This window comes from Prinia subflava, chromosome 11 (genome assembly GCF_021018805.1).
Source record: "Prinia subflava isolate CZ2003 ecotype Zambia chromosome 11, Cam_Psub_1.2, whole genome shotgun sequence".
In the NCBI taxonomy this organism is placed as follows: Eukaryota; Metazoa; Chordata; class Aves; order Passeriformes; family Cisticolidae; genus Prinia; species Prinia subflava.
The window spans coordinates 702,532-728,169 of NC_086257.1; the positions used below are offsets into that span (position 1 = coordinate 702,532).

The following is a 25,638-nucleotide window of genomic DNA, read 5'->3' on the forward strand; positions in this document are numbered from 1 at the left end:
AGCTGAGCTTCATGAAAGGAATGACTGTGTCTTTACAAACACACCATGTGAATCTGCCTGTAGACAGGGCCAAGGACTGACACACGGGGAGGTGCTGGAAGAGGCTATCAGTTCTAGAAAATGGTATTAATTGGCAGAGACTTTTGCTCAGCGAAGGCCGTATTAAATTCCTGACCTTAGAGAGAAAGAACAAAGACTTAATAGAAATATGAACGGTGATTTGTTACATAAAAGAAAAAAAAAAAGAGGGGGGGTACATAGTAGAGAGGGACATGGGGATGGGGATTCGGGAAGTCTGTACCTTGCGAGAATCTCGGCCCATGGGGAAAGCGAGAGGGTGATGTGGATGGGAAATTGGGACAAAAACGGGGCTGTGTCCCTCAACCATTTGAAAGATCCCATTCCCTTCATTTCAGCGAGGTGACAGGACGCCTCTGCCTTCTCTTTGAACACAAACCCCTGGAGCTGTGAATTCTCCAACACATTCATTATACTCCAAGCCTCCCAAGCCGACCTTCCCCACGCCGTCCACGCCGCAGGGCCCATCCTTAGTAAGAGCAGGGAGCCGAAAGTTTGGGCGGTCACCCTCAGGTGGCACGACACGAACACCTCCGGTGTGAGGAGGCGAGGCCGCCGCTGCGCAGCGGCGCGGGGAGGCCCGGCCGCGCGGGGAGCCGCGGGCCGGCCCGGGGAGCCGGGGCAGCGCTGCCGAGCGCCGGGCCCCGCTGCTGCTGCGGTGAGCGCACAGGGACGGACGGACGGACGGGCAGGAGGAGGGGAGCAGCCGGCCGGATCCCGCCGGGAGTCGGGAGCGGCTGCGGGCTCGGGCTGGGGCGCGGAGCGGGCGCTGAGGGCACCGCGGGCAGGCCGCAGCCCCTGGCCGGGGCTGTTGGGCTGTCCACGCCACGCACTCCATAAACGCATATCCACGACCATATAGACAGACACACATATATATTTATATATATATGTGTGTGTGTGTATATATATATATAAATATAAATATATAAATATATAAATATATAAATTAAATACATATGGGGGAGGGGGTGCGCGCGTGTTTAAAACCGAAAGCTTTTTCCCCCTTCCCTCCCCCAACACCTAGCCACGTGCAGTGAGAGTTAAAGAGGACAACAGCAGATATGGTTACTTTTTGTTTATTTCAATCAATCTGGCTTTCAGCCTTTATAAACAGTGCATAACTGTTTTCTTTAAGCTTGGTAGCAGTACAGTCCACGTGAGCGGTTCGTTTTCCAGGCGTGGTTTGCTGCTGAAGTCTGGTTCTGCTGTGTGATTGTACCAGTAAACTGCCTTCGTGCCTTTAACTCAGAAATGCGAATTCTAGAATTTTACCTATCTATGACAACCTAAATAGCGTTTGGATGATCTGAGAGACCTTTGAGAAGTCCAGAGATGTGTGTGGGGAGCACTGAGCACACAGCAGGTGACAGTCCTGTCAAAGGGGAATTTGAGCTTGTGCCTTTTAAAATAATTGAATGAGACAAACTGGATTTCCTAGCAGTGATGATTTCCAAGGGTTTCATTCATACAGCGTTTCAGTTGCTGCTGCTGCTGCACCTGGAGCAGCTGAAGTTGTCTGGGTGAAGCTGTCAAACCCCACCTGCCTGCCCTGGCCCAGCAGGTGCCTCTGGAGAACGGCCTGGGTCTCACCAGCTGGATCCTTTCCCACCCACTGCTGATTTGGTGCAATTAGAACTCAGATAGTTGTGTGGATGTCACTCTTCTCACCAAGCACTGTGTATTTTTATAAACAATAACGAGCAGAAATGAAGAAATTACCCGTGTAGGGCCACAAAGTATAGTGGAGAACTTCAAATCATAAGAAATGCCATCCAGCCCCATGATCTGGCACAGGCAGGTCTTGCTCTGTCTTCTGGAAATCCCGCCCTACGCCATGGGTGCTATATATGATTATTTTGCATCTGAGTGTTCTGCAGTAGTACTGCCAGGGGCTTCATTAGCTTGCTGCCTTCTAAAACCAGCTTTATAAGAGCAGATTGTTGTGATTGAAGAGGTTTTTTACCGCTTAAATTTATCTTCCATTTGTGTGTGAGCTCAATTTCTGAGATTTGCCTTAGGATATGCTAAGTGTGTTTTGGTAGTTGAAAGAAAATTACAGAGATGTTGATAGACAAAAAATCACTCTGAATGGCTTATCAACAGGAACTCTTGAAGTTTTAGTAAGGGTTTGTTTTGACAGACAAGTTAGTGCTTTCACTAAATCAGCAGTTTGTTTGCTTAAAACTAGGCTTCCAGAGTTGCAGTTCTGCGTGAATCCCTTTTTTCTGTAAATCAATATATTGTGCATCATGGATGACTGACTCGTACCTGCAAACAGAAGGAGGAGTGCTGCCTTTATTTAGAATAGTTTAGACAACTGTAGAAGAAGGAAAAGCTTATTTATTAGTGTGATATGGGCACAAAGACTAGGAAGGGAGTTGAGTGTCAGATGTTGAGTGATCACTAGGGATTATTGGAGCGGTAATTATAAATTGTAAAGATTGTAGTGTGGGAAATACAAGATACCAGGAAATGATTTTATTCTCTTGAGTTGTGGAAATGCTGCAAAATTGTGCAGGGAGCGATGTTGTGTGAGGCCAGTGAGATCCTGCACTACCCAGCAAACACTGGGTACGAGGTGTTGGCCAGTCTGGTCCTTTTTTACATGTTTTCTACATGGTCCTGGTTTAGTGGAGTATCACTGGCCTTGTAACCAGATGAAACTGCTACAGAGCTCAATGTCTATGTATTGTCAAGTGTTTTATGAGCAGTTAGAATGTAATTAATGCCTTTTGTACAAAATGGGATTATTTCATTATTTCCCCTAATACAGAAAAAGAACATTAAGAATGCTATGTTGTGATTTTCTTTACTTGTTTACTGTTTAAGGGCAGCAGGCAATCTGAAATAACCTCAGAATATTTAGTAAATGCAAAAAATTGGGATGTTAAAAATATGGGAATTTACTGCTGATGTGCACAAATGGCTTCTGAATTCTATGTTGCTGAGTTGTTGTATTCCTTATTGTTCAGGCAATGGGCAGCCTGCACACATGATTATTTTGCAGGATGATTAAGAATATTAATAACATATAATATTCTTAAGAATACTAAGAAAAATGTATCATATAGGATATTATCGTGGGAGTATCTCTGTGGATAATTTATTGGCTGGACTCTGGGACCAGGCAGTCTTGTGCCCCACTGTGGAATTCTAGTTACAAACTTGAAGCAACTCACAGCTTTAAAAGAATGTGTTGGTGACTTGAATTCACAGGCACTGTTTTGTGAAAATATAATTTTTGTAACCTTGTGCTATGCAATAATTCTGCTCAACTTTTTCAGAGTTCAAAATTGTTGAAGGCAATGCTGTGTTCATTATTAACTGGAGGTTCAATATTTGCATGTATTTCAGGCTGCATGAGTCCTGTGCTCAATTTATTATTTATATTTGTTGTGCTTTGTCAGTGTGTACTTTTTGTGGTCTATTTTCTTCTTTAGTCTCTTTGAACTGCCAATTCTCCGTAGCAGTGGAGCAGAAAGAGTTGAGATTGGAAGCTGAAAACAGAGAACTACTTGCATTTAGAAGGAAAAACTCATTCCAAGTAAAGGGACCCATAAGTCATGTTTAGGTTGATTTTAGAGATGTAACTGATAGAGTGGTTTTGTTGGTTCTTCTGTGAAAGGGCATTTCCCCACTGATACAGCCTGAAATAAAGGAATATTGTGCTGTGATTTGAAGGATTATAATCTCAGGAGAGGAGGAGACACTTCTGCTGAGGCTGCTTTCTCTGGTTGCCACCAGGGCACTTCAAATTTGGCCATTTGGCTGTGAGGTGACTTGTTAACAGAGAACTTTTTGTTTTGCTGGGAAAATTGCTGCCTGGCCAGAAGGGAAGAAGAAATAGTGAGTACCCCCAAAGTGATCAGGTCTCGCTCAGGCAAAACCCCCTGTGCATTGTTAAAAGCAGCATTTTTTGTGTTTTGAGCCGTCTTCAGTTACATGTGAAAAAACCCACATGATTTTTATAGGTTTGGATAAATTGGTGCTCTAGTGAATACTGCAGTGAGGAGAGGAGCAGATCTTGGGATTTCTCTGAAGCTGCAGTGGGACTTGTGTTCTGTGACTAAAAGTCGGGTGTGAGGATTGGAAGGAGCAGCTTCATAGTTCTGATAAGGTGAATCTGATAGAAAATGGTGTATCCTGTCATGGCTTTTAGTGAAAGTCAAATAAACGGGGCCCACCTGAATGACTAGAATTTAATAATAATATGATTCACGGTGTGGCCCTGAAAAAGCTGTTTTGGAGGGTTACTGCATCATATTGGCCTGTGTGTATTATATATGTGTTCCTTGTAAATTCCTTTGTGGCTGGAGTGAGCAACTTTTTGGTGAGTAAATAAAATACTGCCCCAGATTATACGTATGTCATTATGGTTTTTGGACGGCATGGAATAATGACATGGCTCTGGATATGATGCAGAAATGAGAGCCATCTTTATTCTTCTAAATTCTCCTTTTATACAGTACTTCGGTGCAATGAACATGATTGATCTGTAGAGCCTACACCCCTTTTGTAAACATCTTTTGCCAGTAAACATGTTGGAAAAACACCACCTGCTGATGGTTTTCACTTCCCAAGGATGGTTTGAATTCCTCCTTAAGATCTTCCCAGGCCAGAATGAGAAAGTTGCTCTCCTGTCTTTCACACAGACCCTAGCAGTGCCTGAAGCCTATAATTCAGACCACATACATTTTCCATTTTTCTTCACCCAGGTACATATGTCCATTAGTGAAGGGAAGGTGGGGATATACAGGTAAATATTTGTCACTGTTGTGGAGGATTGGTTTTGGTGACAGCAAATGCTGGGAACTTACTGACGAGTAACTTCTTTTTAGCAGCAGCTCTTATTATTATCAGCATGAGAAACTCTCATATCCAGTCATATTTTTAAGAGATATTTGTGTACCGTGGCTTGCTATGATTTGGGTCAACTGCTAAATGTACTTTTATTTCTAACTTTCAAAATCTGTCTTGTGACTGTAATATTCTTAGTGTCACTTGGTGTAACTCAGCTGGTCCCTGTGCATCTGCATGAATTCATGAGGTAATGATGTGGCCCAGTAAAAGAATGAAATCAGGCAGCTTTGAACTTGTTCAAATCTAAATTTCATCAAAATTAATCTAGATTCACCCTCACAGGAGGAGATAACACTTTAATCCTGTGCTAGGATTTGGTTTATTTCTACTTAATGCTGAAATGCTCCCTCCAGGGTGAGTGCCTCAGAGTGTGTACGTATCAGTGTCTTGTTCTCCAGTTTACTAATTTAACAGCTCATGAATCAGACTGTGCTGCTCAGCACTCCATTCTGTTGCTGATAATTAATCAGATATGGCTCTAATTACTGACTTTCAGCAGAACTTAACTGTGGTCATCTGTAACGTCATCTGTTATTGACGTATTGTGGGAATATAGGCACCAGAAAAAGAACTTGCAGGAATTATCTAATGAAAATCATAATGCTTTGTCCATCATTAAAAACCCTTTTTATATAGCTTGAGTGTGGCCTTCCCATCTGAAGGTGGCTGCCCTTTTCTGCATTGCCACACGGTGTCCCTGTTGTTGGAAGCTTCCCAATATGCAGACTGGCATTTCCAGGAATTCACTGCTTGCCCAGGGCTGCTGGAACATGGGCCCAGAGTGGGGCACACAGACTTTGTGTTTAAACTTTCCCCAGTGTTTGATTCCTCAAGAGAGCTTAGCTGAAAAATCACTTAACTCTTTTTTTTCTGTTACTTTGAGTGGTGGTCTAATGATTTTAAACCTCTCAGGTAATTAATAGCAGCTGAGACAGCAACTGAATCTGACAGTTTTGTTTCAAATACTAAAAGTTGTTCTAAATCTGTTGAATAGGTGTAGGGTGCACTATATGTGGGGATAGGAAAAATAAAACTACTGATTTTAAAATAATAGTAATAATGAATATGTATATGTATGGAGTGTTTGTGAGTTTATAGATGTATAATACCTTGTGAGATGCTTTTTCATTATGTGTTTATTTACTATTAACACAATCTTGGTTTGTTGTGGGGTTTTTTTTCTGTTTTTTTGGTTTTGTTGTTTGTTAGTTGGTGGTGATGGTTTGATTTTTGAGTTTCCATTATCCATACTGTCAAGTTATCACTAGAAGTCCCAGGTTGAAGTCTTTCCGTGGACTTTCCAGGTATAAATGAGTAAGAGGTGCAGTGAAACTGTCCAACACCTTTGTTTCAGGTGAGAAATAGTCTGTAGAATTAAACACAAAGCCAAAGAAATCATTCAGTTGAGATGGCAAATAGGAGGAGCAGCTATGGAAATATAAACTGCACTTGATCAGAACAGGAGGGAGCACAGGAGAGCCATGAGCCAGCAGTGAGCTCCATTCAGATGCTGATGTTTGCTCAGTTTCAGGGCAGAAACACTTTCCCCCATACAATGGAGATACATTTACAGAATTGCTTATATTGAACAAAAGAACTTTTTTTTTTGTTTTTTCTGAGTAAAGAAGCTGTACATTTTGCATACAGTTTTCATGTGTGAGCTTTTGTGTCTACATAGGGACAGCAAACCAGAGAAGAGAGCAGGATGCAGTGGAAGGAGCTTGCTCCAGCTGCTCCCATCACAGACGATTAAACTGTTGCTAACTTTCGGTGGCTCTACAGCCAGCAAATCTTTTCTCCCCAGTATCTCTCCCCTAGTATGATGGAAGGTATGAGAAATGAGGAAAGTAGAATAAAAACATTATAAAACAATTTTTGTATTCAATACTAGATGCTGGAGGTACAGACAGCACTCAGTGCTTCAAGGAATTTTCTCACTAAAAAGGTTCAATGTCAAATGTTCAAAAAGTCACAAATTAAAATATTAACACTGGTTGCTTGGTGCACTGAGTGCTATTCCATGGTGCAGCTCTAGTCTTGAGGTTGTAAATCCTCCATAAATGAACTGATCATGTTGGCAGCTATAAAACATTGACTTGACATGGATTTAACCATTATTATTAAATTTTTCCAAGTCAGAGAAAGGCGGGAGGGGGAGGGGTGGGAAGGGACTGTAAGAACTGGGAACAATAAGAGGTGCGCTCTGAGCTGCAGATGCAGGGCAGATGGAGAATGAGATTTGGCTGATCAGAACACACAATGTGTGCTGGGTTTGGTGTGTTATCTCAAGACTGAGTTCTGAAGTTTGGGGTGCAGGTGTCTCCTGCAGGAAGCCTGTTCTGTTTGATGGGCAGGGCTGGAGGCCAGGGAATGGAAGAGGCTGGTGTTTGTATGATACTCAGGTGTGAGCAATGTAGAGATTTCGTATTCTAGAAGACTGGATTTGCAGATGTGGATGTGGGACGCAATTGTTTTTATCATACCAGTTGTATTCTGGATTAATTTTAAGAAGAGTTATACAAGTAAATAGCTCCAAGCACAGTGGATTGAAACTGATTTTTGCTATATTTTCAGTAGATGACTGACAGTTTAACCAAATTATATCAGGGTTGTTTGTAAACACCCCTGCAAGGCTCCTCACAGCATTGCTCCCTACCCATTGCCCCTGTTCACAGCTTTTTAATGCCCTGGAGATTTCCTGACACAGCTGTGCTTCCTCTTCCCTGCTGCTCCCTGTTGTTGGTGCACTGTGCATTGCTCTGCAGTCCAGCAGAGGAAGGACATAGGCCAGTGCTGATAATCTGGCTGGAAGTGTTTGCCAGCTGGCTGACCCCAGTGCTGCCTGCCCAGCTCCAGGGAAGTCACACTGTAGGACTGGATGTTGCACGTGAGGTTTTGTCACGTGCTGCAAGGGTTCATGGTAAGAAGTTCTTTAAAAAAAAATAAAATCAGATTTTGTAGCAGGCTTGCCGGTTCCAACATCATCAATGGCCACAAAGAAAAAAACCTTTCTCTCTAATAAAAGCAGGTTAAAAAATAAAAATAGGTTAAAAAGTCAGGTTTTAATAATAAGAATGTAAATTTCTAGAAGTATGTTCTAGCCATGTCTGTGTGTGAGGAAGCAGAATGTGTTGGTGTTCTCCAAATTAATGTCCAGGATCAGCTGTGTTCCTGAGCAGGCAGGTGCTGAATGCTGGGACAGGACTGATCTCTGGACGCTGCACTGGTGCTCCAGGAGCACCCAGTTCCGGAAACAGCTCCTTTTAGTTCAAGAACCAAGGGCAGACTGCTCTTTCTCAACTTTGTCTTTTGTTCTATTTTTTTTTTCTTCAGGGAGGAGGTGTAATGTTTTGCTGTCAGGATGAGGAGCAGGATCCCTGTCATCCTCCTGGCCTGTGGCTCCTTTAACCCCACCACCAACATGCACATGCGTTTGTTTGAGCTGGCCAGAGACCACCTGCACCAGACAGGTCAGTGAGGGCTGGGAAAAGCGAGAAAGAGTTTTAATACTCACTGAGATCAGTTCTTACTTTACAGCTGGGTTCATTTTAATATTCTTTACTGATATTTATGTAAAACTTTCATGGGATATTCAGTATAGAAAGTCTGGCATTACCTCAGTGTATAAGCAAGTATAATGAGTGTTCATGCAAAGAGAGTAAAAGTTTTATCAGCAGTTTGAGAATCCTGTTCATGAGGATCCCAAGGCACTGGCTGAACCTTGTGAAATAATATGGTTAATAATTTTGAAACTTAGGAAAATCATTTATGTTACAATTCCATGCTTTTATGATACAGTGTGTTTTAATATGAAGAAGAGTTCCTAGGAAGCAGTTTTGACAGCCTGGGGAAACTGGAGAAAAGATGAAATGTTAATTATTCATTATCTGTCTTCACTAGGAGGCACTTATCTATCCTAGCACTTATCTATCCTAGAAAAAGATCAGAAAAGTGAGATGCCATCAGGCTAGAATGTTTTGGCAACAAAAGAGCAAGGTGGTAACATCAGGAATTTAAAAAAGAGTCAGAAATGCTACTGAAAAGCCTTGAACTCTAAGCTTGAGCAGCTCCTTAGTTGCTCAGGGATTTTTTTTTTTTTTTCATCTGGCAGCTAAAATATGAAGTTATGTTTCTGGAAGTGGTTGGGAGGGAATCATTATTTGTTGGAATCGACAGAGAAGTTCCTAGGGAGGAGGTTCACTAGCAACCTGAACAGCAAATAATAGTAAAAAGGAATTTGGCTGTCAAATTGAGCAGGAGGAGAGAACCTGGGAACCCACTGATAGCACTGTGCAGTGAAAACAGCAATTGCATACTCAGAGTATCCTGTGAGGATACTTTGACTGTCATGAGGAGGAATTACAGAGCTGCTCTGAGGGCAGCCTCTACAAGTCTCTGTTTTACTAGAACTAAAATTATTTTGTTGCTCCTGCAGGACTGGAAATAAAGAATTAAAAAGAGATTTTAATTGACATCTTTCACTGTAGTTTTATAACTGGTTCTGCTGCCTAGGTATGCAAAAAGTAGAAGGGTAATATGAGACCAACTGGTAATTCTGTTTAAGTCATAAATTATATTCCAGTAACATTTCTCTTTGCCTTTAAAGAAGGACTGAACTGGGAAATGAGGTAATATTCTATCTGAAACAATTTAATGTCTGGTCTGCTCCAGGGTCAGTTCAGAAAGACTCCACCCCTTACTCTGGGCAGTTTGCCAAAAGGCTAGTAAAAGTCATATTAAAAATGAAATTTTGAAAGGCTAAAACAGAAATTGTGCATTATACTACACCGGATGTCAATGCCTGGTTCTGGGTAGGGTGTCACTTGCCTTTTAGTTTATTACTTTAATTTGTGAAGCCTTACAAGTACAAGGTCTTTCTGCATTAAAGAATCTTCTTTGGTGTCAGTGTTGTCCTTGCACTTTCTGAAAGCTTAACCCAGCTCGGCAGCAAAGTCAGAATCCTCAGTTTGCCTGCAGAAGCTTTACCCATCCCAAGAGAGGTGGCTGTATCTGCACGAGCTCCAAGAGCAGGTGTATGTGTTTGGATGTGTGGGTACACAAATCCCATCTATGGCCTCTCCTCAACAGGGAAGGTAGTTTCTTGAGCAGCATGCTGTAAAAATGACTGATTCTGGATGCCTGTTTTATAGCAGAACCATTCCTACCCAGGAAATTAATTGGTCATTCTCTCATGGGTTTAGCCCTGTTTATACCTCTGGGATCATGCAGGGAAGGAGAGGAGAAATTGGAGCTTGTTTGTGGAGAGGCAGCAGCAGCTGCAGCCTGGGAGCTGATGGACGGGCTGGAGAACAGGGGTTGTCTGACTTGAGGCAGCAGTGATTCCCTTCTCGGAACAGTGCACCTTGGAGCTGACATCCACACTGGATGCCTGAAATGAGTGAGGAATTAATTAATTAGTGTGAGGGACATGTTTCCTAGGCTTGGGAATGGCTTCATCCTCCTACTGCAGTAGTGCTGCTCCATCACCAATCAGGCTGGAATGATGAGCTGGGCCACAGCTTGGCTGGAGTTCAGTCACCAACCCTGGAAGTGTTCAGAGGTCATGTGGATGTGGCACTTGGGGACGTGTTCTAGTGGTGGGTTACTGGTTGCTCAGGGATCTTAGAGGGCTTTTCCTACTTTACAATTCCAGGAACTTCAGAGGCAGGTTTCACTGCCATGAGTGACATGACTATCCCTGATGTGCACCCTGACTGACATTTCCAGTAATCCTGTCTGGCAGCTTTTTGTACATCATGTCAGTTTCTAATGCTGCCTAATCCTATTTTTCATACGTCTGTATTTTAAGTAAGACATTTCATTGGGTTTCTGATACTTTAAGTGCAATTTCATTGCAACATGTCAAGTAATTCATCCTATTTCTGTTAATATCAGCCAATAAATCTTGTCATGCTGCCTTTTAAATACAACACACAGCTGTGAGGGCCTGAATGTCTCAGATCATTCTCTTTGTCTGGATTTTCTGTCTACTCATTTGAACTTGGCACTTTACACATCCTTAGACACAGCTAAAATTTTCCCTTGTTTTAAAATGGTTTTTTGAAACTTACAATGACTGTGGCAGATGCCTTAGAGTCTAATGTCAGGCACTTTTACTTCTCTGTGACCGTATTCTTCATTTGACTATAAAAAGCAAAGAAATAGTCCTAGGATCAATCTGTCTGAGATATTTTTAATCTTGTTTCCAAAGTGTTGCCAGTGGAGGATGCTTACATCCCCAAGTTTCTAGGTGAGATCAAAAGGGATGGAGGGCAAAGGAGGAGGGTGTGAAAAACAAGATGTTTTATCTTTGGCAAGACAAATGCGAGGGGAAGGTGAAGGATAATGAGTTATTACCTTATGAAAACTGGGAAAATGTGACACTGTTAATGGTTTTTGTCAAATGCATTCCTGGTCACTGGGTAGGCCAACACCAGGAAGCTGCAGAGCCTCTCTTGGGGGATTTTCCCTGGACACTTAAAGGGAAATGAGTAGTGAGCAAGAGTTAAATGTATGGAAGTGTTTAATTTATTTGCTTTTCTGTAGTGTTTATTTACCTTTATTATTTATTTCTGCCATAATTTCTCCCAGTGAATTTCAGACTTACTACCAGACAAAATTAATTTTTAGAAACCCCACCAAAACACACAAACAATTTTGTATGAAATTGGCATTTGATAAATTTGCTTTAGTGTTAATAAGCTAATTAAGCGTTAAAGTTTGTGTTGTGTTTGTGACAATTTACAGTGACACCTTGATAACAGAAAACTAAATACCGATTTTTCTTAATAATCTGCTTTAACATGTTTGAGGGACAGTCTTTGTTTCGTTACTTTTGTTATGTTTAGTTTTCTGAGCACTAGCCAGTTCTCCTAAACAGTTCTTAGAGAATATAAGTTCATAGCAAGAGGAACTTTTTTGCAGCTTTTGGTAGGTATATTTTGAAAAACAAAGCCACTTGAGGGCCTGGAGGACTTTTACACATACTTAGGACAAGCAGTAGTAACGTACTACATGATGAAAACAAATAGAATTCCAGAGAAATAGAATTTGAAGATAATTCTGGAACAAGGATGGTTTGAAGAAACCTGTAATAATTTATGGGAGAGAGAAGAGAATTGCAGTGGATATTCAGAAAAGCCCAGGGTGACAGAATTTAATGATTTCCTCTTCACACGCCTACCAAAACTGAGGGACATATTTGAACCGATGAACTTTTAAATTACTGAATATGGAAAGAAGTTATTTAGAGCAAGTAATAAAATTTTTTCATATATTTTGTCAGCTAAAGCTTGTGTTTCTATGTGGAAGGTTCCTGTGCATCCTGTTTGCACAGTGCTGGCTTACTCAGTTGTGAATCTTCTCAGGCCATTCCTGTGTTTGACTCTCTGAAGTGTTACCAACCTTGAGTTTTGTCTTCTAGTTGGTTTCATTTCTGCTTTGGAACAAGTTGATATGGCATCAGAAGCTCTTATCTCATCCCATTTATGCAGCTCTAGGGCAGACTAGAGACTGATATCTTTCCATCTCAAAAGGATCTGGCAGACCCATATCATTCTTGGTTAGCATGAGCTCACAGAAACATGATTTTTTCATTTAATATATTCTTCTAAGGTATAAGGGAATGACTTATATCTGTAGAAACTTATAGAAACTGAAACATGGAAAATAAAATCATCCTGTAGGAAAAAACATTTTAATAAGGTTAACGTAGTAGTGAATTCAAACTGCAGTTTCCTTCCATTTAAATGAGAAATTAATTTAAACTGTAATTTCTTTCCCTTTAAATGACAACTTGTTATAGCACTGTATAATACCAGAGTATGAGAGAATAATTGTTCTTCATAAATCAAGTGGAATTATTTCCAATTTCAAATCAAGGGATGGATTTAATTATAAACACATCTTTGCATGATTCTGAAAAATTTTATCTTGTTCATTTTGCCTGTAATAAGAATATTTTAAAACAGGGGATGGTTTGAACTGACATCTTAAGTGGATGTAAATATCATTGAATCTTAATGCTGTTTTGTTAAGCCCAAGTTGATGAAGTTCTTTTGAAAATTTTATTATATCAAAATAAATGTGGCATTGCTAGAGTGTCAAGTAAGAATATTAAATTGTCATGTGCGAGTATCAGAAATGTCAGGAGTATTGTTTTCCTTACAAAGCAATAAAGATAGCACACTGCATTGAAGTTTCTTTGTTAAAATAATTGAATTAGAAAGAAGGAAGAGGGTTTTTTCCTCTTCAGTATCATATTTATCATAGTTATTTAAAATGCCTGTTTTACATTAGAAGTAATTTTGTTCATTTCTGTTCAATTGAAACACTCTTACTCTCCTCTCAATTTCTCGAGGCTTGCAGCTTGTGGTGGTGCTCTATTTTTGTTTCCTGATTTGGGGCCAGAACTGCAAAATCTAACCAGTCTGTTATGTTTGTGTTACAGGCGTAGAAAACCAGGGGCATATTGTCAAATATATTTAACGTGGTCAGCCAGCTAGAAAGGCATTTAGTGGCTGCTGAGCTGATGTGTGGAGCGCAGTGTTCCAGGTCTCATTTTAGACTCCACTAGCCCCGTCTTAATGCTTGAATCTTCTAATTTGTCTGAATCTCATCACAGCTGCAGTAATGGGCAGTAATTCCTGCTTTAAAACAAAGAAAGACACAATGATTCTGATAAATAACAATGATCAGGTCTTTAAGAACCAAGTAGTAGTCAGTTAAGTCATTCTTTGCTCTGGCTATATCAAAGCTGTACTAATTGGACTATGAAACTTAATTCTATCTAACAATTTTGATAGTTTGCAACATCAATTATGACTATGTTCAGGTGGTTTAAAATTGTCTGTTTACCCAACTTGCTTTTTGGGTCATTTATTAGGATAAAAATTATAGTAATTGTGAGCAGTTCACAGAGGAGCAACACATTCGCATTTTAATTTTGTAATTGCTGGGAATGGATTAAAAACAAAACCCAAATCAAGTTGTTCGTAGCATCTTAAAACTTTGAAGAACCATGGAAGTTATCCTTTGAAGAGGTTGGACTAGGTGAGCTCCCAAGGCCCTATCCACCCCAAATTTTCAAGATTCTGTGAAGAGGTCTTAGTTTTCTTTTTTTCCTTTCTTTTTTCCCACAGGAAGATACCAGGTGATTGAAGGCATAATGTCTCCTGTCAGTGATAAGTATGGGAAGAAAGGCTTGGTGTCAGCAAGGCACCGGGTGGCGATGGCCAAACTGGCCCTGGAGACGTCTGACTGGATCCGGGTGGATCCCTGGGAGAGCGAGCAGAACACATGGACAGAGACAGTGAAAGTGTTAAGGTGATTACATGATCTTCTTCCTGTTGTAATGAAATTACTGACTGCCAAAAATCTGCCAGGCTGCCATGTCAATGCACAGAACTTGCTCCTCTAAAATACCCAGGGAAATCAGGATTACCCACCAGGAATCTTTCATTTGCTTTCCCCAGACCTGTACAATAACCACAGTACTGCCCTCATGTCCTCCACGTAGTTGGATGGATGTGGAAAGCCTCTGCAAAATGATGGCCACTGCTGGGTTCTGCAGGAAAAGGTTCCTGCCTCTCAAGTTACCTCTCTTGTGTGTAAATCTCTAAGCAGGTAATAGATTGTGATCAGAAAGTAAGAGAGTTCACAAATGATTCTGTTCTTCAGGAGCATCTCTGTTCCAGATTAGCTGTGGTGGCAGTATCGTACCTCCAGGTTTATCTGTTCACACATCCTTGTAAAGTTTTCTTACTAACTCTAATGGTAAATTAAGCCTGAGCCCCTAACTGCTGGTGTTTTCTTCAAAAATCTCGGAGTTTGCTGTGGTTTTGTGCTGGGAGGAGAAATTAAACAAGTTGTCCAAAATTTGATGCAAGAACCTTGAAACATGTTTTTTCCATATGGTAATAAATGCATATGGGGCAGGATGTGGAAACACAGACTTCTTGTCCTAAGTGCTCTTTGGAAAAGGTGCTGCAGAAGGTAACAGATACCTTTAAAATGAAAGCCTTCATGGAAGTCTATAGCAAATGTGCTGTAAGAGCTATCACTGATTCTTCATTTTTATCCCCACTTTCTAGGTTACTTTCTAAGTGGTAACAGGTGTTGAGGGCTCTAAATTGTGCCCTCCAACAGCTGCCCCAAAAGCTCCTGAGGCTCTGTTTGAATGCAGTTAAAAGCCAGACCTATTACTTTACAAAAGCATCCATAAGAATTCACTGCAAACTTACAAGACACAGTAGAGCCTTTTAGATCTGCTTTTATTTGCTTCCTTGAGGGAGCATAGACATCCAGTTGCTCCTTTTGCCTCTTCCCTCCAGGCAGCAGAGCAGGATTAGGGTGGGAGATTTTCTGTCTTTGCAGGAAACTCTGCTTTCTCTAATCATAACTGTACGTCCCAGTGTGAGATGTCACCAAGTGCTGTCCTACAGTATTGCCTGGGTATTGGGCTTTTGTCCTAAACTTCAGTTCAGTCAAACCATTTTGCTCTGGAGAAGCAGTCCCAAGTCTTACAGATCATGTGATCCTGCTTTGGTCCTGCACAGCTCCAACTGAAGTAAGTACTGCTTGCAAGATTGAGTTTGTAAATTACAAATCCACTTCAGAGTTCTTCAGGATAGGAGATCCAGTAAGTAAAACTTAGATGTATAATCTTCTGCTCAGGCAATGCGGTATGAACAGCCAAACTTCCATCTGCTTAGAAAGCGAACCTCTAGTTTTATTAATAAATCCACAAAACATTAAAATGGCTGCTTGTTAAGCAGACAAATGAGCTTAAATTTTGTTTTGTCCACAAATGTTGATGTGTAATAATGAGCTGAACTAGTGCCATAAATGAGTGGTGAACCTTGTCCCTTGAATGGGGAATGCAGGTGGTTTTGCTTTACACTGTATTTTAAGTGTCATAGGAGGAAAAAAAAAGATAAAAAAGAGCTGGCTTTAGCAGATCTTACTAAGTATAAACAGGCAATGGTTTTTTGTAGAGTTGTTGTTCTTCACATGCTTCCAAAGCTAATCTATAGGTTCTTCACTCCTCAAAAAACCAGGGACTAACTGCTGCCTTTACTGTAAGCTCTATCAGGTAGGAAACTTCAGTACCAATAGAAAGAGATTTTCCTATTGCAAGGCAGAGGAAGTCATTATTGTACCTAAATGTCTCTTCTTATCAGTAGTTTGAGTTGTACACTTAACTGCAGTAGAACATTTAGTGCTGAAACACATGAATGGCCTTTTCCTACAGTACTTGTTTTAACTGAGTGCGATAAAAACGCCACGTTTCATCAAAACCTGTGGATTTTGCAAAGGATCCCAAATAGTTGTGACATAAAAGAATTCTAAGCAGCAAAGCTCAAATCCCACTTATGGCAGTGCTATTAAATGAGTATGGAAATCTTGGAGACTACCCCAAGGCTTTTCTTAGAGAGGAGGAGGGAACATAATAGAGCTGTTTTCCACTTAGCTGCTGTTCGTGAGTATTCCTAGACAAGGAAACACTATCATCCGTAGGCAAAGGACTGCATTTGTTGCTCCTGTGGATTTGATTGGCATGGAGCTATAATACAGAGTAATTAAAAATTGGCAAAGATCTGCATTACCCAACTTCTGTTGAGTTGTGCTTGTGATTTAGCTCTATAGTTACTCAAAGCTTCACACACAGTTCAGAAAACGCTTAAGAAGCTGGCAGATGGGTTTGTCCTTTTTGCTGTATCTAAAGTAATGCAACCCACTTGCTCCTGCCCTTGAACTGCTCAGCAGACCCAGGGCGGCTCAGATTTTGCAGTGTTTGTAACATTGGTGCTGCAGGGAGCTGTTTGCCAAGTGTTCTTGTTTTTGAATCCTGGCCCAAGAATGTCAGAGCACGACACACAGTCGATGTGCTTGGCTATACATAGCAGCAGCCTGTTTACTGCAAGGCAGGGTTAAAATTAGACATGTGGGAAGGCACAGACCAAGCTCCTGGTACCCACTCTCTGCTGCCATATGTGCCTCACCTCTTGGCTGTGCAGTTCCTCTGGCCAGTGGCTGAGCATCAGAAATCACTGGAGGCTGCTTTGCAGCCTGGCTGGGTGTAGGTTCTTGACCCATATGCAGCTTATTCCTGTGGCTAAAGTGTTTGCATGTTTTGAAGAGTGTACTTTGAAATCACTAATGTATGAATTCCTTCCTGACAGCAGACATTCCAAGGGTCAGCTGGGGCTTTGCACACACACTGGATTGGGACTGTTCCTTGGAACTCAGAACCTTTGTGTTGCTGCAGTTGGATAAGAGCTGATAGTCACCGTGGCTTTGTATGTGCCACACAGAAATTGGACACAGCCTTGATTCTGTGTCTGCTTGTCCTGCCTGACCAGGAGCTTATATCATTGAAACAATGTTGGCTTGTGCAAATATGAGCAGTGCTTAGGCCTGGGTCAGGATGGTGCAAGGCAGAGACTGTTCTAAACAAGCAAGGCTGTGCTGATTTGGAGGGAAAAGGCCACTGCCATGAGGTAGCCATACCAGTATTGCGGAGGGATACCATGGATCGGGAGTGGTGACAGGATAAAGTAGCAGAAACCTGGAAAAACTTGCAAAGGGATCCTTGCCTGCCTTCCTGGATCTGAACTCAGTAAAATTAGAAGCACAGCAGATGTCAAAAATCTTACGAGAATTTTTAGGTTTTTGGAATTGTGATTCTTTAATTAAAATGAATGGGAGAACAGCAAGGTAAAAACTCAGGGAACATATTTTTATGGAGAAGAGGAGGAGAGAGAACAAGAATGTCTCTTCCTCAAAACAGAGCACACACTATAAAAACACTATCATGAGAGGTTGTATCTAGTCAAGAAATTACAGCTAGTGATTGAAGTGAGATTTAGTCCTGTTTCAAGCAAAAAAACCTCCTCTATGTTTGAAATGTAGTAGCTACCAAAATTGTCATAATGGTAGAATTTCAAAAAGGATTTACAAGCCAGGGTGCCATTAAGGAGATCACTTGTGAATTCCACAAAATGTAACTACATTGATACTAATCTCATGGCAGAATGAATGTGCCAAATTCTTAACAAATGGTATTCAAATCAAAGGGCATAAAGGTAGACCTGTTCTGGAATGGGAAAGTGCCAGGTAATCACTTTGTTGCATCTCTGAGAGGATTACCTCACACAGAAGCCTTTATTTTAATTGCAGGCACCATTATAAAGAAGCACTCGGAGCATTCCAGTCCAAAGAGTTCATGAGAAACAAACATCCCACAGAAAGCTCTGCGGAGGATACCCTTTCTTGCCAGCAACCAGGTTGGTTCATGACTATAAACTGATGCTGTGTTTAGCATTAAAAACTGTACAGCTTTACCACGTTAGTAGTGAAAAAATGGAACACAGTATCTGGTGAGTTTTGAGGGTTGGAACTGTGTCCCAAAACCCAGCCATGCCAAATGCCAACATAACTGCTGGGGCAGTTGTTTTGTAATAGCTCCCAGTCAGATAGGAGAGCCTAGAGTTATTAGTTCTTGGTTTTATAAGCATCTCTTTAGCTCTGTCAGAGATGTACGTTGTGGCCCTGCTTGTTTTGCAAAGCACAGAATACATTAATAAAAAAATATGAAAAATACAGAGATTACTTAGAGTTCTACCTCTAGCGTTAGACAATGGATGAAGTGTATGGGCAGCACAGCAGTTGTGCTGCTATGCTGATGTTTGCTGGCCAGAAAAGCTCCGGTTGGCAGCAGAGGCACTGCAGGCTCCATGCCACAATGCAACAATGTCAGTTTTCAGTTTCCTATCTAATCCTCTTCCCTAGCCCTATGGCTTACCAGGATGCTGCTGGACTTTTGATACATTGCCTTTTTCCTCTGGTGTTGTAGCATCTCTTGGACATGAATAATACATTTCAGTTGTTCCTGGTTATTGAGGAGTTGTATCTTTACAGCTGGTGGAGGAAAGGAGTCACGCTTTTCAGGCATCATCACTGGAATGTTTCTTACATTCTGTATCTCTCCTTTAAGGTGTTTGTAGAAGACTTGCAGATGTGCTAACCATCAAATCAGTGTAAAGTGAAAACAAACCTCCATCCTTCCCCTTCATTTCACATGGCTGTGAAACTACCTGGTCAATGTTTGTACATGGCTTAGGTGGAATAATGATGAGTGCTGTGGAAGAAGTTGTGCTGAGGAGAGAGTTCTGTGCTGGGGCTTTTAGGTAGGGAACAACAACTAAGAAATAGAGACAATAAAGAACAGCAGGGCAGGATGGTGTGGAATAGCCAGGTTTAAACAAGTTTATCTTTGTGCTAAACTATTTCTCTTTATTTGCTTCTTCCCCTTTTTGGATTGCTTGAATGGAGTAAAAATTCTCCTTTAACTGTGTACAGATAATATTCAATGTGCTTTGAGTGATGATGAAGTAGGTGATAAAGTAATTGTTACCAGACACATGAAAACCAAAACTGATTTTTTCTTGCAACCTTCTGAAAAAAAGCCTGGAGGAAAGGTAAAGGATTTTAAAAATAAATTTAAAAAAATTCAAAGTGACGAGTTAAAACTAATTTTAAGTATCAAATTCCTAGAACACTGAGAAAGGATAAGACATCTGTTATTTGCTTTTGTTTTTCCAGTTCTACCAGAAGTAAAGCTGCTCTGTGGGGCTGATTTTCTTCAGACGTTTAAGACTCCCAATCTTTGGAAGGAAGAAGACATCAAAGAAATAGTGGAAAAGTTTGGTTTGGTCTGCATTAGCCGGGCTGGCTCTGATCCAGTGCAGTTCATCCAGGAATCAGACCTTCTATCTGAATTTCAGCACAATATTTTTCTGGTGAGAGAGTGGATCCAGAATGAAGTCAGCGCGACGCAGATCCGCTCTGCGCTGTGCAGAGGGCTGAGTGTGAAGTATCTCATCCCAGACTCTGTCATTGCCTACATCACACAGCACAACGTCTACACGGCGGAGAGCGAGCGCAGGAACGAAGGGCACCTGCTGCAGCCTCTGCAAAGCACAACAACAAACCCTCTGAGGGACTGATTTCTGCACACTGGGCCGCGTCACTCCACCAGCTTTGTCATGTAGATTTCTTGAGAAAGTTGTTCCTTACTAATATTTAAAGGAAAGTCCAAAATTTCTTGAAATCCTGTGGTGTTTAAATCCATGCATCTGTGTGTGGTAGTGCTCAGGAAGATTGGGATGCTCAGCTGTATAGCTTAAAATACGCAAAGAACAGCTTCCTTGTGAAAATAAAAGAAAGGAGATCTTTACAATAAATATTCTTAGTATTTCAATCGTTTCAATAAGTCAATAAATATGACTTAAGGGTCAAACACAGTACTTTTCTAACTTGTAGTTCAGCAATTCTGACTGTTTTAAAACAGCAAAATACAATGAACCATAACTTGAGAGAGAGGTTTGTTTAAATATATATTCCTTCTAAACTTTGACTATAAGACCCTGAATAACTTTTTTGATTTTTGGCAATTTGGCCAAGAGATGGAAATCAATCTTTTCTTTCATGCAAGCACTTAAAAATTCATGTGCTACTTCTGCCGCTTCTAAGGCTCTGGGTTCTCAAATGACAAACAGTCCTCATCCCCACATTTAAAGTGGGTTTCTTTTCTTCTCTGATCCAGAGTCTTCTTAAGAGCAAGCAATTGCCAAAGCCCCAGAGTAGATCAAATACCCAGTAAGGGCTTCAGTTGTACCATATGCAAACATCTGAGAGGCTCAGTGGGTACTTGAGCTCTGATGTTAGCAGGGAAAGTGCATGCTCCTCTGTGTTGGTTGCCTGTTACACTGACTCAGTGTCTCTCATTTCTGACAGGAGTCACTTTCAGAGAATACAGAACTCTATAAAGTGCTCCCTGTGTGTTTCAGAGTTCCTTAACTGAAAGCATTTGTGCAGCAGTGATGTAGCATTTATCACTGTACAGAGTAACCACTGCTTCCCAATTTCCACCTGACTGGTCCTCCTGAGCCCCCAGCTGGCCAAGCAGCTTCCACTGGTGGTTCTCTAGTAGTCAGGAGCTTGTGGAACAAGTCAAAGGAATACCAGACACAAATGGCTTTGACTGAAAGGGTCTGTATGATTGTTTTCTTGAAAGAAAGCATAAAATAGCTGAAACCTATTCAAGAAAGAAGATTTTGGCTCAAAGAACCACAAGATAAGCACTTTTATAGCTTTGGCTAATATTCTAAACTAAAGCTATTTGAAAGTTGGTTTTTTTTCTGAGTGGCATGAAGAATGAAGAGTAATATGGTTAAATGGTTACAGAAGTGATAAGAAAACTGAATATTTCATTCATTTTAAATCGAGTCATCCTGCTGTCATTAGAAATCTCAGCATTTCAGCCGTGGGGAAGGATCTTAAGGCAGTACTTGAACAATAATCGGATTAGAAGGGCTTGCATAGCTCCGTGGTCTAAAAAAGAGATAAAAGAAACCAGGGTTCAAACTTGCCACAAAGCAAGGCAGTGAGTTGTGTGGTGCAGAATCAACCCACAGCTCTGAGCCTGTGATTTTGACAATCAGCTGAAGCAGGGATGCCTGCAGACTTCAATGGGTACTGGAAAATGGTCAGCAATGACAATTTTGAGGAGTATCTGAAAGCACTGGGTAAGGTTCTCTTCAAACTTCTTGAATGAATAATCAATAAATGACACCTGTCTTATTCTTTACATGGATCTATTTTTTCTTGTACAGTCATAAGTCATTTTTGTGAAAAGTATTTTTTCCAGAAATGCACTTTAAGAATTGCCTTAAGCAAAACTGTTTTGCCTTGAGCAGCCTCTGCCTTTTACCATCTTGAAGCTTACATTAACAGGCATTAAACTACATAGCTTGAAGAGGTAAGTGGTAGATTCCAAAAATAAAAAAAACTCCTATAATTTGAAAAGCAGTAAAATTTTGATATTTAATAAAGATTCAATGCAGTACTTAATGAAATTTTGTGTGTTTGTATTGGATGTTGTGTTAGTATCTCTATAGAAATATTGGAGGTCTTATTAACTGTCAAATACAAATGGTATTTTTTAAAGATGCCACATAATAAAAAATTGAAACATTAAATTATTTGAAAGAATTAGGTTGCAGTCTTTTTTTGGATGAGAGGGCTGGTTTGAAAGATTTGTTCATTTTAGTTCTCCCTAGAAGCAACAAGCTTCTTCTTGTGGAAGACTTTTCTGTATAAAAATAACTCTTTTTCTTTTTCAGATGTAAATGTTGCTGTAAGAAAAATAGCAAATCTGCTAAAGCCTGACAAAGAAATCCTTCAGAATGGGGATCATATGATCATTAAAACGCTAAGCACTTTTAGAAATTACATCATGGAATTTGATGTAGGGAAGGAGTTTGAGGAGGATTTGTCTGGGGTGGACGATCGCAAGTGCATGGTAAGAAGTAGAACTTTAACTGTGGACAAAAAGGTATATTGATAATCTGAGGCCTTTTGCAGAACACATCTTTTAACCATCCTGGGTAGCTAGTCCTGATATTATTTCTGTACTTCTCAGTTTGCCACACTGTACCTACAGTTTTGAGCATGCCTTTAGATTAGAGGAATGCTAATTTTAATCAGGAGCACAAAGCAATTTTATCAATCAGTGAATAATAACCTTAGTGAAACTGTGCTCATTCATAGTGGGATGCTTGGTAGTCAGAAGGACATCTGGGGTCACTTCCAGAACCTGTTTAACGAGTGAGGTTTCACAGCAGAGGAAATCCACTGATTGCAAGGTCAATGTGTGAGAATGGCCAAGTGCTTAAAGATTGCCTGGGTGTATTTATCAGAGCACACACTTAATTAGCCCACTAAAACAAATCTTACTGAAATGAATAAGCAAACACTGAGGACTTTGTTTTACGATACCTCTGTTTTATGAGCTCTTTTTGCTTTTTAACTTAAGACTAATAGATATCAATTTACAGGGGAAAAGCTTGAGAAGAGCAAGTCTCACCTATTAGTTTGGCAGCATGACACTGGCAATATTGTACAGTGAGGAGGATGACAAATAAAAGAAAATTATCTCAGGAGGGACTCTAGAGGAGAAATCTCATAAAAGAGAATAGGTTTCCATTCTGAGAAAGATAGTGCTGTTTAAAACCAATGCTTCTCTCTTACACTAAGATTTGCAAATTTGCTTTTGCTCCGATCCTGGCAGGAAAGGGAAAAATTATGAAGACCAGAGAAAAAGAATGGTTGGCTACTGAGTGCCTCAGCAAATCTCTCTGTAGTCCTTGTTCCAGAGGGTACAAGTTTGATGAGACTGCAGAATACGACATTCATGGAAGGGAGCAGTGGGTGCATTTGTGTTTAGAAAAGTGCCCCAATGGTATCATGTGATTTTGGCTCCTGGAATGCCCTTAATCCTATTGAGGATATTGAGGTCCAGATTCACTGAACAGTTACGAGCCCAAGGAAAGATTTAAGACTGAGGTGATTAAATTGCCATCAAAGATAGCAATGTTCAAAACATCTGCTACAAAGTTTTGTGTGTGCACAGAATTGTCCCTGTGTAAGCATTGTCTATACTTGAATACCATCAAACTCCCTTTTGAAGGAGAACTAAACTAGCCTCTGCATGGTGGAAAGAGATAATATTTTTTTATTTTTAACTAGCCAAAATTCTCTACCCTATTTTGCTAAATTGAGTGATAAGTTATAAACTAGAAAGAAGAAACTAGAGAGAGATCATTTCAGTCACTACAACAGCTGACTGATTTGGAGTAGAACCTAGTTGAGCCTACTTTCAAAGGTTACTCAAACATTTCTCTGTTTAGTGGGAAATGCTTCTTCAGCCTTGGAAGCGGAAGGTATCAGCACCTTCCTGCCTGTAACAAACAAACAAACAAACAAAAACGCTAAACATCCAGGGATAGTCACTGATTCTATCTGGGGTTTTTTTGAGAAGGACTTAAGGATGTCATTCCACACAACCCCCAAGATCTCTGTGTTTCTTTGTGGTCTCCAGCTGTAGCTGGGCACTTCAGATCACTGAGCACTGGTGCTCCATTTGCCTTGTAGCAGCACATCACGCTTTATAGTTCAATTTTCTTATTAAAGACTTCTTTTCTACGAGATCTCTGTTTTGTAAACGGCAAAACAGTACAAGAAGCTGTCTTTCTGAAGCGACTTCAGTCCAAATCTGATAACCAAAATGTCAGGGAAAATGTGCAGTTGTTAAGCAGCAAAATTACTCTAACAGTGCCGAAGGAGTCTTGTGAGAGAGGAGTCATGGAGGTAATAAGAGCCATGGGACCACTCCCTGAGTGGTGTTACAAAGAAAACCACCCTGAAAGCAAAGGTTGATTATCATTCTTGGTGTTCCATTTGTTCACTTAGAGCCTCTGGAACTGCATGCCATAAATGGCTTAATCATTAATAGTCAGCCTGTGTCATGGGAGAGGTTGTGAATCAATTACTGTTATTTATATTGTGGACTGAGCAGACCACTGGGCAAGTTTTATCCAAGGAGCTCGATGTATGAACAGTACAAAGGAACATGGATAAGACAAATTACATATTAAACATTAATCTATACAGCACAGCAATCATCAAGAGACTAGCAAAAATAACCTTAGAAGTAATCCTTCCTAGAAGTATAGATTGTTTTTTCTTTTAATGAAGAATACATCATCTGGCTAGAGTTAACATATCTGTAAAAATAATATCAGCACAGTGAACAGGTTAGATCCTGTGTGTAATTTACCGAAATTGTGTTCACCTTTCAGCTGTGAAACATAGCCTTGAGCCAGTCAGGGTAGAGTGTAACTACAGTAATTCCAAATCAATACTGTCCGTGAGGAGGAAAGGCTAAAAAGTTTTGCTGATACTTACTTTAGAAGTTGAAGTTAGGAACTTGATAGTCTTGTGATATACAAGCCCTGTCCTCCTTTGCAGTTAGGGTTTTTTCATTTTTATAGTTGGTCACTCCTGGGAGCCTGTCTGAACTTTCTGGATCAGAGAGTAAATTGAGAAGGATAAACCTTAGCAATTTCAGTTTTTCCTTCTTCTGACCTTCAGCCTGGCTTTCTTTCATGCACATGTTTTTGGGTGATTGTTATCTAGAGGGATAGAGGGAACAGCAGCTTGAGACATCAGGTCCTTTAGGATGTTATTTCTCTTGGGAAGTGAAAATTTGCTACTTTGGAAACTCTACAGCCCTGCAGTTTAGTTAAAGATGCAGTTTCTGTGTTCTGCAAAACCAAAGATGGGATAGTTGACCACAGGAGAGATCACAAATGACAATTGGTATCAATGCTCCTCAAGCTTTCCACCCAGGATTGGATCTTCTAGATAAAAGTTAGATCTATTCCCTTGGCAAGTTTGTGAAAGAGATCTTTCTGCAACTTCAATCATACTTAACTATCTAGGGTTGTTAAAATCTTGGCAGTTTCAAGTACAAGCATAAAATGAAACTTTCCATTTTCAGGAGGATCTTTTGTTCTTTGCAAATGTTCCAAAGTGTACATTAGATGGTGTAGAAGGAAGTTTAGAACATCAATTTGTGTGACATTTTTTCTCACATGATGCAAATTGGAGCATGTAGTCAAGTTTCTACTGCTTTGAAGAGTCTGTTCATAGTTTTAATTGGCAACATATTATCAGATGAGGAATGTACCGAGACAGAAATTTAAAGTTAAATGGAGAGCTCTGGCTTTGGTATTTCTCACCCTGAGTCTTTGATCCTGATATCTTAATTCTCAGTGAATCTCCAGTCTCTTA

The 25,638-nt window shown here is 40.5% G+C and overlaps 2 protein-coding genes across 2 annotated transcripts in view; both read left to right on the forward strand.

Moving 5' to 3' along the window:
- On the forward strand, positions 1–21,592 carry NMNAT3 (nicotinamide nucleotide adenylyltransferase 3). Its single transcript, XM_063408362.1, has 5 exons — positions 1–736; positions 8,275–8,411; positions 14,082–14,265; positions 18,121–18,227; positions 19,546–21,592. The coding sequence occupies exons 2-5, from the start codon at positions 8,303–8,305 to the stop codon at positions 19,947–19,949; spliced, it is 804 nt and encodes a 267-aa protein (XP_063264432.1). The 5' UTR covers positions 1–736; positions 8,275–8,302; the 3' UTR covers positions 19,950–21,592.
- RBP1 (retinol binding protein 1) overlaps positions 21,458–25,638 on the forward strand; it is a 15,527-nt gene continuing 11,346 nt past the window's right edge. The window contains exons 1-2 of the mRNA XM_063408363.1: positions 21,458–21,530; positions 22,128–22,306. Coding sequence (XP_063264433.1) covers positions 21,458–21,530; positions 22,128–22,306 — 252 coding nt within the window. The remainder of the gene's footprint in view (positions 21,531–22,127; positions 22,307–25,638) is intronic.

What these genes read in the sequence shown, in the direction of transcription:
- NMNAT3 (XM_063408362.1), top strand. Translation starts at nt 8,303, where the DNA reads ATGAGGAGCAGGATCCCTGTCATCCTCCTGGCCTGTGGCTCCTTTAAC. An exon ending in AGACCACCTGCACCAGACAG is followed by an intron (nt 8,412 to 14,081) that starts GTCAGTGAGGGC and finishes TTTTTCCCACAG; the next exon opens with GAAGATACCAGGTGATTGAA. An exon ending in GAGACAGTGAAAGTGTTAAG is followed by an intron (nt 14,266 to 18,120) that starts GTGATTACATGA and finishes TTTTAATTGCAG; the next exon opens with GCACCATTATAAAGAAGCAC.